The 12,419-nt window shown below is 46.8% G+C and overlaps 1 protein-coding gene across 1 annotated transcript in view; it reads right to left on the bottom strand.

Annotated features, from left to right (window-relative positions):
- The window catches only part of CC2D2B (coiled-coil and C2 domain containing 2B), a 119,559-nt gene that overhangs the window by 28,239 nt on the left and 78,901 nt on the right, over positions 1-12,419 (bottom strand). The window contains exons 21-22 of the mRNA XM_074999603.1: positions 12,190-12,284; positions 2,976-3,146 (exon numbers count right to left, since the gene is read on the bottom strand). Coding sequence (XP_074855704.1) covers positions 2,976-3,146; positions 12,190-12,284 — 266 coding nt within the window. The remainder of the gene's footprint in view (positions 1-2,975; positions 3,147-12,189; positions 12,285-12,419) is intronic.

The raw sequence follows: 12,419 nt of genomic DNA, 5'->3' as shown, positions 1-12,419 counted from the left end.
GCAAATGCAGATACAGCCTTAGACTGAACTACATTTAACTTCATAGTTAATTGTATTTGTAAAATAACTCTCAAGTTATTTTACAAATGTAATCACAAATGTAATCTGAAAATGTGACCATCAGCCTAATGTTTGAAGCTATGTTTTTAGATAATTGTTTTTGAACACAACTGTTTTAGAGCACAGCCAGCTCTAGCATCAGGTGAGCTCCCCACACACAGTGCACCAGCCTTGGATCCACAACCCAAAGAAGGGGAGACTTCTGTGAGGAGTGTGTGTGTGAGAGAATATCAGTTGGAAGAGTTGGGCAACTGGAAAGCAGGAGTTATGGACTGGGAACCCTGCCTGGAAAAATTGGCTACAGTGAAGAGAAGGCAAATTTTGGGATGGCTATATCCCCCCAAAAGCTCCTGCAGTGCCTCTTGTAATCACAAAATTATAATGTGCTTTAAAACTCAGAGGGAAACTGTAAGCTCCATCTTCCTTAAATGGCACCAATGTTCCCTGTAAGATAAGTCTGGCTGATTAGTAGAGCCTCCCCAGCCACCCAGAGACTCTATTGATGGTGCATAACTGTATATGCCCTGGTGCCCATAACAAAGTGTATTCTGCCCCTGAGTGGAAAAAATTAGAGGGAACACTGAATGGCACCCTGATGGTCTGCTTCTCCAGCCAGTTCAGCTTCCACAGAAGCAGTGTGATCCCTAAAACGATGATGATCCATTTCTATTAATTATAAAAGTTCTTTGATAACATATTAAACTTCATCCTGCTCTTAGGCAAAATACACTTCAGCTTGAAGGCCCAATCTGAATGTCTTCTCCCAACACTTGGCATCTTTTGATCCTCCACATGAACAGCTGGTGAAGCTCTCTTTCTCTCGGGGACAGAATCTTCACACTTGAGTTCCTAGATGGACTCTAACATCGCCTTGACTGGAATTTCCATAAATTCCTTTGGGGCACGTTAAGCTATTTCTGAGTCTCTTTCAGACTGCAGTTTGTTTATTTTCACACTAATGTCAGAATCACAGCAAATGTCTTCTTTACATTTGGAGTATTATAATATACCATGCATGAAATAATGAATTAGCCAACTCTGAGTTAATTACTGTTGCTAAACATGATTTGTATTCTGTGATGGAATCAGCCTATACATTAAAGGAAACAATGCCCAGTTTCCTCAAAGTTACAGAATGCTGTTTTGTAATGCTAATTATTTGCATAGCAAGTTTGGAGTGATGTACACATTCTTAGATGCATACTCCCTCAAGGAATTTACTTTTTCTTTGTTTCAGAACAAACCACAACTCAGAACTGCCCAAGAATTTGACTGGATTTGGCAAACATTATGCTAGACGTGTATTCTCACAAACCATTCCTACATATTTATATACTGAATTAGTCTTTCATTATGTAGCTGAACTCCAAATAAATGGAAGGATTGCACATATTTTTACTTCTATAGGCCAAGCTAGGGCTCCATTTCTCCCACCCCTCCAATAAGTTTGCTGTGGGCCCCCTTCTCATCCCTATTTCTGGAATTCCATGCAAATTTCCTCCAGCACTCTCCTCCCTCAAGACAGGGTCTCTGTGTATCCCCCATATGCCAGGGACTCAGTGTGCCACATATTCAGGTCTCTGTGTTGCCCATGTGCTCATATAAGGGTCCCCTGTTCTTTCTCCTATGCCAGGTGCTCAGTGGTATGCCCTCCACTTCCCTCTCTCAGCCATGACTATGGGCTGTGTGTTGCCCCACTGTGCTCCTTTCCCCCATCCCATTGTCCTTCATTTTCTTCCCATGTCAGGGGCTGTGTGCTCCCTCCATTTCCCCCACCCTCCAGCCAATTCTTCCTTCCCCCCATATTGGGGTCCCACTCTTCCCCCCTGCCAGGAATTCTGTGTGCTCTCATTTTCCCCACATGCCAGGGGTTCCTTATGTCCCCCCAATTCTCTCTCCTCCTTTCACATTTGCATCTCATTCTTTCGCCATGCCAGGGCTCTGTGTGTGTTCCCTCATCTTTCCCGTTATTACCTTCAGAGTCTCCATTATTCCCCCTGCCAGTAGTTTGGTATAACCCCATTTTTCCCCTCTCTCACATGCCAGGCTTTCTCTGTGCCACTTCCTTTCTCCTGAACCATATTTTCCCCCTTATTTTTTTTTACCATAACAGGGGCTCCACATCTCTCCCTCAGTCTCCCCAACGACATGCAGCAACTTGCGTGGCTCCCGTACTATTATCCCCATCATTCCCAAGGTCAGGTGAGTGAAAGGGAGAGCACTCCACCAGATTGGCAATTAGGAGTTCAAACAGAAAGCGTGCTACTTTGTAGAATTTTTCCTGGCATAAACTCCTCTGCAGGAGTGGATATCCATACATGGGTTGGATGCAGGGCTTGGTAGACTGCCATGCAAATGGCACAGTATTCTAACTACATTGTAGCTCTGCATTCTGGTTAGCTGAAACAATTCCATATTAATATAAGCAGCATTAAATACTTCACAATTTGCGCAGTTATTGGAAGAGATTCCAGGACCTTGCGGAGCAGAATGTTGAAGCACAAGTTATTTCAACCATCTAAGTAGTGTGGCCATGTTTGTATAGCCTCCTTTCCTAATATAACTGATTTTCTAAAAAATTTGTTGTGGGCTAGTAAGACTCCTCCTTTTATCCAGCCAGTTTTATATTATTAGCATTTCACAAAACTATCAACTGCTCTTCACAATAATGTGCAGATTAATTGGAGTTGAATAATTAGCTCCCCTAATTTGCACTTCCGGTTAATTACACTCTTTCCTCTTTTGAGTGAAATCTATAAAAATATGAGTACTCTTGCAAAGGAAAATGGTGAAAACTAAATTAGGCAAAATTCTAGAAAAGATTAATTAGAGAACAATTCTGGGCTATACAGAGGATGTACCAAATATCTAAAAGATTTTTACCATCCTTAACTTCTGTTTCCATGGTTTCCTACCTACTAACTGCTGGCTTTCTTGAAGGAATGTTATAAGCTCTCAATACTCTGATAAGAAGTTTAACATCTCCATCAGAGACCATCTGTGCTGGAACTTTTTTTCTCTCTTTTCTTTGAGGTTTTAAATGTCTTCTACGTTCACCTAGCTTAAATACCGCATTCCTCAATTGTCTACATAAAGTTGAAAAAGTATTAATCAGTTTTATGTAATTTTTTTCCATTATTATACATTATTTAAAAAGTAGAAAATGTGTTACCTGAGGAGTTACTTTCTATGACTGCTCTTTCCCACAAAATCCATTAAGGACCTTACCATGAACATCTAATTTACCTGGGAATCATTTAGTAACTGTAGTGAAGTATGCAATGAAACCCCCCTATGGTCAGACAAGTAAGACAAAAGAGTTTTCACCCTCCCCTGAAAACAGTAGTATTGATCAATTTTGGGACCACTCTTTGGAACACCTTTCTGCCAAAGGAAATGTCTACAACAGAATGAAGGTAAAGTTTGTAGTGCTTAATTAAAGTGTTGATTGATGAGCAGGTGACAACTGTACAGATGTTCTTTAAAGTACCTGATGCTCTTTCTACCCAGGATACTACTGTGGAATGTGCTAAGTTTTGATATCCTCTATTATCAAGGCTAAGTATGGTTCAGTGATACAGAACTCCATCCACCTAACTATAGAGATTTTGAAGTTTTTCAAGTTATGATGCTTATGGTAGGAGAAAATTAACTAAGATGATGTCTGCGAGAATTAGAGCCTATCAGTACAAATGAATGGCTTATGAACTCTCCTAGCACTATAAGCACTTCCCAGATAAGGAACAAAGGTCTAAATGCTGGTTTATGTAGAAATGCTGTGCTAAGAAACCTTGATACCAGCGGATGACCTACCAGAGAGTTGGATACACCTTTGTTTACAATGCTGCTTAACACTGAAAGACTTGAGATGTCACTCCAGATATCAGGCCTATCTCTAGGTCATTCTATAAGAAATCCAGAAGAACCGTGTCATTTGGTTTCTTTGGGTTCACATTCCTATATTGAAAGCTGTTCAAGAATTATGTCCAAAACATTCCATAAAACAAAAGGACAGAACAGTTATGGGAGATTAACTTTGGAAGTGTATCCACATCTTTTTGAAGACTTGTTGCTCAACAGCCAGACTGTCATGCTCTGGTATTCTTCATCAGGATGCAAGAGTATATTGTGTCACAGAAGAGGATACAAGTTGGGAAAACGGAGGGAAGACTTCTGAAATATCTCCAATTGGTCAAAATCTCATGGCATTTGGTGATGAGAATAACCAGTTTTTCCTCCAATATCTTTTAAATTATTCTCCCTCCTGTCAGAAAAGAAATGAAAGCATACTGAAGCAGGCTCTGATACCTGTAAGCCAGATGTGATCTTCTGCCCATGTCTAAGAGAGAGCAGTCTTTGGTTTAATCTTAATGCAGTTAGGTAGACAACTCTTGAATCTCCCAACCACTTCCTAGTTCAGGGAAATGTTCCCAATTCTATCTAAGACAGCTTAGCCAGTCAACTTATCCATTCATTGTCATTGTTGCATGGGTTGTCCTAGTATAATTTAGATGATTGTCCTCGCACAGAAAATGATCTGGATTACTTCCGCATTTAGACTTTAATTTTGTGTTCTAAGGTACATTTTTAAAGAACTCTTCTGCTTTCTCCCTCACAGATAGACTTGGCTTAGGAATGCTCTAGTCTTTCTCATGAAGAATGCTTGGCTGATCAGGATGATCCAATCTGCTGACCAATCGAAGCTCAGGAGTACTGGCTTTGGTGGGAAGCAAAGGCCATACTAATGATGTAAACTCTGAGCTCCTTCCCTCAGCTTAGCAAGAACTGGTGACTGTGAGCAATCATAGTAGAGCTCTGCTTGCATTTCTCCTGAAGGGTCTCACAACAGTACAGCATCTCTTGGTTTCTAGTGTTCCTTGTTTGGCCAATATTGCCATTATGCAAAGAATGAAAAACTGAGAGGAACATAGCAGTGGTCTCATATGGAGAATAAAACCTCAAAAAATGCAGTGTCCTAAAGGAGTGGAGGAATTGTGGCATATTTACTCACTGATGCCCCCAAATCAGCTTCAGATGCTAAGACTGCAGTGGATAACATGGGAGCACTAAACAGCTGCTGTTTGCAAATGCCACAGTCAGAGTCTCACACACAATAGAAAGAGTAAACCAAGTTCTAGGGTCTTGAGGACAAGTCTGAACTGTCTCTAGTATTTTCAGGAAGAGAGCAGCAGCCAAAATGCCTTAAATTCAGGGATGAGGTCACTACAAAAAGAAAGGTTACTCACCGTAGTAACGGTGGTTCTTCGAGATGTGTCCCCGTGGGTGCTCCACATTAGGTGTCGGGCTCACCCAGCGCCGCAGATCGGATCTTCCAAGCAGTTTCTGCCGGACTGCGTATGCGCTGGTGTGCGCCGCTCCCTTGCGCACTCCTGGCCACGTGCGCGATCCGGTCCCCGCCAGTTCCTTGACCAACCGCCTCGGATGCTCCTGCAAAACACTAAACAGAGATCCGAAACGGGGAGGATGGGCGGGTAGTGGAGCACCCACGGGGACACATCTCGAAGAACCACCGTTACTACAGTGAGTAACCTTTCTTTCTTCTTCGAGTGTCCCCGTGGGTGCTCCACATTAGGTGACTACCCAGCAGTAACCCAAGATAAGAGGTGGGTAATCGGATTATGTGCAGCTTGTCCCCGAGAGGACCGCTGTCGAGAGACAGGTATCCTCTTGGAATACCCTGTGAAGGGCGTAATGTTTGGCGAAGGTGTCATAGGATGACCAGGTCGCCGCTCTGCAAATGTCTTTTAGCGCAACACCCTTGAAAAAGGCTGTTGATGCCGCCACCGCCCTAGTGGAATGAGCCCTGGGCGTGGCTAGTAAAGGAGTCTTTTTGAGTTCGTAGCACATTATTATGCAGGATACGATATGCTTCGAGATTCTCTGCGAAGAGAGACCTTCTCCTTTTGATTTGGGAGAGAGAGAGACTAGGAGTCTATCCGTTTTCCAGAAGGACTTGGTCCTGTCTATATAGAAGGCTAGCACCCTCCTCACGTCCAGGAGGTGTAGGCGCGCCTCTTTGTTAGAGTTATGAGGCTTTGGATAAAACGAGGGTAAAACAATAGGTTCATTAATATGAAACTCAGAAGAAACTTTAGGAACAAAAGCTGGATGCAGCTGTATGGTTACCGCCTCCTTGGAAAAAACAGTGCAGGGTGGCGTTGCCATAACTGCCGCAAGCTCGTTCACCCTGCGAGCTGACGTGATTGCGAGAAGAAAGGTTGCCTTTATCGTAAGGAGGCGGAGGGAAACCGTGGCCAAAGGCTCGAACGGTGGTCCCGTTAGCGCATTAAGCGCCAGGTCCAAGTTGCACGAAGGTGGAAGCGGTTTCCGAGGGGGGTATAGGTTTACCAACCCTTTGAGGAACCTGGTAACCATGGGATGGGCGAACACCGTGTGCCCTTCCTCTTCGTGTCTGAATGCCGAAATGGCGGCAAGGTGGACCTTTAACGAGGATAGTGAGAGTCCTCCTCTCTTGAGGTCCAGTAAATACTCTAATATTACAGGTATAGGCACCGAAAGCGGGGCTAGCTATTTGGTAGAACACCATGCCGTGAAGCAAGTCCATTTCTGCTTGTAGGTCTTCCTGGTGGAAGTCCTCCTGCTACTTTCTAGGACTTGTTGCACTTCCTTCGTGCATGTGCTCTCTAAGGAGCTGAGCCATGGATTAACCATGCTTGTAGTCACAGGCCTTGGGGGTGCGGATGCACTATGGATCCCTGGTTTTGCGTGAGCAGATCCGGCACCACCGGAAGGGGCATTGGTGGACGGTCCGACATGCGCAGGAGTAGGGGGAACCATTGCTGTCGATCCCACGTTGGGACTATCAGGATCGTTTGGGCTCCTTCCCTCCTGGCTTTCTGCAAGACTTTGTGGATCAGCACTGTGGGAGGAAAAGCGTAAAGCAGGGGGCCCCTCCAGGAGATCGCGAATGCGTCCCCCAGGGACCCCCATCCCAGTCCTGCCCTGGAGCAGAATCGTGGGCACTTCTTGTTGTGTTGAGTAGCAAACAGGTCTATCTGAGGAAAACCCCATGCGTGAAAAATCGGTCGTAGCAGATCGGGACGGATCTGCCACTTGTGCGTGAGTGCAAAACGCCTGATCAGCTGGTCTGCCTTCACATTGTGAGCGCCTGGTAAGTACGAGGCTTTCAAGGTTATATTGTTGGCGATGCACCAGTTCCACAACCGGACTGCTTCTGCGCATAAGGCATGGGACCGAGCTCCTCCTTGCCGATTTATATAAAACATGGTGGAGGTATTGTCTGGACTGATCCCGACTACTTTGCCTTGTATATGGCCTCAAAAGTGTCTGCAGGCATTGAACACTGCTCTGAGCTCCAGTATATTTATGTGCAGTGACTGCTCCGTGGAGGACCACAGCCCTTGCGTCACCTCTTCGCCCATGTGTGCTCCCCACCCTATGAGGGAGGCATCTGTAGTAAGAAAAACCGATATTTGTGGTTGGTGGAAGGGTACCCCGTTTGCAAGTTCTTGGGGTTTACCCACCATTGCAGGGATTTGCGCACCTCTGTTGTGGGCGACACCACCCTGTGAACGGTGTGTACTGCCGGTTTGTATATGCTCGCCAGCCAGTGCTGCATGCTGCGCATGTGTAACCTGGCGTTCTGTACTACAAATGTCGCTGCTGCCATGTGGCCCAGCAGCTGTAAGCATGTCAGAACTGGCACCGTAGGGCTGAAGGTGATGACTTGCACGAGGGAGCCGATGGCCCGAAAGCGTGTCTCTGGTAGATACACTCTCGCTGTAATAGAATTTATGCGTGCCCCTATGAACTCTATGTCCTGTGTGGGGTCTATCTTTGATTTTGCCAGATTGATAACCAGGCCGAGCGAAGAGAACGTGCCTGCTGTGACGTGTATCATGCGTAGTACCTCCTCCTTCGAGGCCCCTTTGAGTAGGCAGTCGTCCAGATACGGGAACATAAATACCCCCTGTCTGTGCAGGTGGGCTGACACCACTGCCAAGGTCTTGGTGAAGACCCTGGGGGCTGAGGAGAGGCCAAACGGTAGGACCTTGTATTGAAAATGTTCTTTGCCTACCATGAACCGGAGGAATCGTCTGTGAGCCGGATGGATAGTTATGTGAAAATACGCGTCTTGTAAGTCGTGGGCTGCGAACCAATCTCCATCGTCTAGTGCCGTAAGGATGGAGGCGATTGTGATCATCCGAAAGCGTTGCTTGCGCAGGTACCGGTTGAGGCCTCGAAGATCTAAGATGGGCCTCCAGCCTCCTGTCTTTTTCTCCGTGAGGAAGAACCTCGAGTAGAACCCTTTCCCTTGCAGTTGCTTCGGCACTCTTTCCACTGCCCCTATGAGCATGAGATGGTCTACCTCCTGCTTGAGCCTCGCTACGTGGGAGGCCTCCTGGAGGTGGGGCCTGGGTGGAGGTCGTGGCGGTGGGAGCGACTGGAAGGGGATGGCGTACCCCGTGGCTATGATCTCCAGCACCCATTTGTCTGTGGTGATCCTATGCCACTGGTCGTAGAATGGTCGGAGGTGATGGTGGAATAACCGCTTCGGACGACCTTGTGCGATGGTAGTGATGGCGCAGCCCTGGATCTGTGTGTCAAACTTGTGGCCTTTGGCCCTGCCCCGAGGACGCACGGCTCTGTTGGGAACGTCGCCTGGGAGTTCTGTACTGCTGGTGCTGTTGATGTCGCCCTTGCTCGTAACCCCTGTGGTACTGGGGATGCTGTTGCTGGTACTGGTACCGTCTTTGTTGAGGGTAGTACTTTTTCTTTCTGTATGGAGGGGTGTAAATCCCCAGGGTCCTAAGTGTGGCTCTTGAATCTTTACTGGAATGAAGGACCGAGTCAGTTGATTCAGGAAACAGCTTCTGCAAGTCGAAGGGAAGATCGACTATCTTTGCCTGCAGATCCCTCGGTATACCCGAAGTCTGGAGCCAGGACTCCCTTCGCATCACCACTGCCGTAGCTGTGGAGCATGCTGCTGTGTCCGCAACATCCAGGGCGATCTGAACTCCCGTCCTCGAGGCCGCGTAGCCTTCTTGCACGACGGCCTTGAGCACCGGTTTCTTGTCCTCTGGAAGCGAGTCCATGAGGGAGGTTAACCTAGTGTAGTTGTCGAAATTATGGTTCGCTAGATGCGCTGCGTAATTTGCCATTCGCAACAGTAGAGTGGAGGAGGAGTAGACCTTTCTGCCGAACAGCTCTAGCTTCTTGGCATCTTTGTCTGTTCCCCCTGTCTTGAATTGAGATGTCTTCAATCTTTGTTGCGACGACTCCACCACCAAGGAATTTGGTTGTGGGTGGCTGAACAGGAACTCCATGCCCTTCGCCGGCACGAAGTATTTCTTATCCGCTCTCTTGTGGACAGGCGGAATAGTCGCAGGGGTCTGCCATATCATAGTGGCGGACTCCAAGATTGCTTCATCAAGCGGTATTGCTATTTTGGAGGAGGCCGGAGGTCTCAGATTTTTGAGGAGCTTATGGTGTTTCTCTTGCATCTCTGCTGTCTGGATGCCTTGCGTGAAGGCCACTCTCTTAAACAGCTCTTGAAACTGTTTGAGATCGTCCGGAGGATGGACGTCCCCCGGGGCCATAGCCTCATCTGGGGAGGAGAGCGAGGAACCACTTGGGTACGCCTCTCTGGACCCTTCCAGTTCCTGTTGGTGATGGTACATCCGCTCGCTGGAAGCTTGCAAGGGAAAATCTCGGGGTTCCATAACCAGTTCCCCCTGAGATACTTGAGTCTCTGTCCCCGTTCGCGATTGCCCTCGGGGATACGGGACCGTCTGTGGGGATCTTTCCCTGGTAGACTGCCGGTGGTGTCTATACCCCGCGTGATAGGGGCGACCATGGCAGCATGGGCACTGTTCTTGGGAAGGTGACCTGGACCACTCCCTTGGTGCATACCCTCTGCGTCTGGGGAAGCGAGATCGTCGAGAGACCTGGGACACTGGAGAGAGTGATTTGTGATAGTACTCCAGAGGCTCAAACCCCAGGAAGGGTGAAGGTGGTCCCAGCCAGGGTGAGGCTGGTTGTAAAAATGGAGACGGGGGCTCCGGGTAGGCTAGGGGGGACCCCTGCCTTCTAGTTGGAGTCTGCAGCATGAGCGGAGGGCTGAGAGAAAGCAACTCTGCAGCCCTGTCTGGAGAGGGGCTGCGGTGCCTTGTTTTGTGTGCAGCCTTCCCCCTCCCTTGAGGGGGTAGCTCCGCCCCCTGACGTGTAGGGGATCTCGGCCCCGTCCGCGCCGTGCTCGGCACGCTTATGGGCGGTGCCGCACGGGCGGTGTCCTCCGGTGCCTGCAGGCTGCGTGCCTGCGCGCTCTGCACCGCTGGTTCCCCGGGGGGGCGGTGCCGCCGGTACCGGCGCTTGTTTAGCCGCTGCCCTGACTGCGGTGCGGGGCGGCTGTTTGATTATCGGAGGCTGAGCCGCCTCCACGTGGCTCTCCATGCCACCGCCGATCAGCTGTTGCTGCGGCTGGGGGCTGTGCGCTCCTTCCGTCCCGTTCGCTGTTGCTGCTGGCAGGGATCGGGCTGGGGAGATTTTCCTCCGTTTTTGCGCTGATGGGGTGAGGGAGGCAGCTTTCCTTTTATGGGCCCCGGAGGGTCCCTCCTGCTGCGGACACTCCAGCACGTCTGGCTGGAGGGCCTTGTCGAAGAGCAGCATTTTAAGCCACATCTCCCTGTCCTTCCTTGCTCTGGCTGTTAATTTTGCACAGAAGGAGCATTTCTGCGTGACATGGGACTCCCCAAGGCACCTTATGCAGTGACTGTACCCATCAGACGCTGGCATTGCCTCTCGGCAAGACTCACATTTCCTGAATCCTGAAGAGGACATTGTTGGTGAGTCTTTTAGTTGTTAATGGGGTACTTAGCACCTTATCTGTGCTGTTTTCCCCCTCTCCGATAGCCTGCCGCAGCAGGAGGGCTAATGGCCCTAGGCTCCTGGCCTCCAGTGCTCCGCTTGTTACTAGGACTGGACTGAATGCCGTCCCGCTTGTTGTTTCTTGATTTTTTTTTTTTTTTGAAAATAACAACTGGCTAACTTAACAGTAGACTAAGAACTTGAAAACTTTAAAGAAAAACAGTTAAAACCATTGAATACGCTAACTTGGCCATAGCCTAGTCGGATTCCGTCTGCAGCCGACGGCAGTTAAGAGGAACTGGCGGGGACCGGATTGCGCACGTGGCCAGGAGCGCACAAGGGAGCGGCGCACACCGGCGCATGCGCGGTCCAGCAGAAACTGCTTGGAAGATCCAATCTGCGGCGCCGGGCGAGCCCGACACCTAATGTGGAGCACCCACGGGGACACTCGAAGAAGAAATTACTTTCCATGCTGTTAATTCTGACACACTTCTAAAATGATGTTTAACAGAGTGATCAATAAGAAGAAACAAATTCATTTAATCGCACCAAGTTTTATGGGTTTTTTTCTTAAATTTGATTTCCATTTTTCGTATTTACAATTTGTGAATTATTCTTTTTGACATTTTTCAGGCAAAAGTAGTTCAGAAGGTAAAGATGATAGGAGCTATTTCTGAAAAAAGTGAATCTTCTCATATGTTATGGATACCTGGTTTTTCCAAAGGAAGCAAATTTTGATAATCTCCTCTGCATTCCTAAAACAGCAACTTCTGAGGATAAACACCATTCAGGATATAGAAATCAAAAATGAAATCTGATAACCTGCTTCTGCAAGCAAGTCATTACGATAAACTGGTTACTCCTGCACTAAAACAAGATTAGCAAGTTTATCAAATACTAAAACTAGAACATTTTCAAATTAGAATCATACATAAATTATCATCAATCAAACCATTCTTTGTATTTTTCTATCTATTCTTTCTCTGACAGATTAAAAAACTCCAAAAGTTCATATTGTGACCTATTAAGCAATTACTTTTAAAAGGACTATCAACTATAAAATATTCTGTTTGCTTTTAGCCAAGCCACATCCACAAAACTCAACAGAAGTCATGTGACTAAATCTTCTTACACTTATTTGAAAATGTATCATATTACTAAAGTGCAAGAAGAACTATTATACTAATAGAGTAATACATTTGCATAAATTCATGATCCTTTGGTAAATTCTTCAATTCAAAGTTTAGCTTTTAATTTTACCTCATAGATATAATTTCTTCATAATCACTCACAATATCCATTAAATTAAATTTGTGTTTAACTTTGACAAGTTGCTTTAAAATGAGTTTTCTCATCTGCAAAAAAAATTGAGTTTTAATGAAAGAAAGCATCTCTAAAATGAAAATTTATATTATAAAAATATATAGGAAGGAATTCTCCATTATGGTACTTTCATGCTACAGTCCCCTGACTCTGGCCTGGGGAGGAGT

The sequence above is a fragment of the Carettochelys insculpta genome, chromosome 7, assembly GCF_033958435.1.
Source record: "Carettochelys insculpta isolate YL-2023 chromosome 7, ASM3395843v1, whole genome shotgun sequence".
Lineage (NCBI taxonomy): Eukaryota > Metazoa > Chordata > Testudines > Carettochelyidae > Carettochelys > Carettochelys insculpta.
Note: the sequence above shows the minus strand (reverse complement) of the source record. Positions and strands in the feature narration are given on the sequence as shown.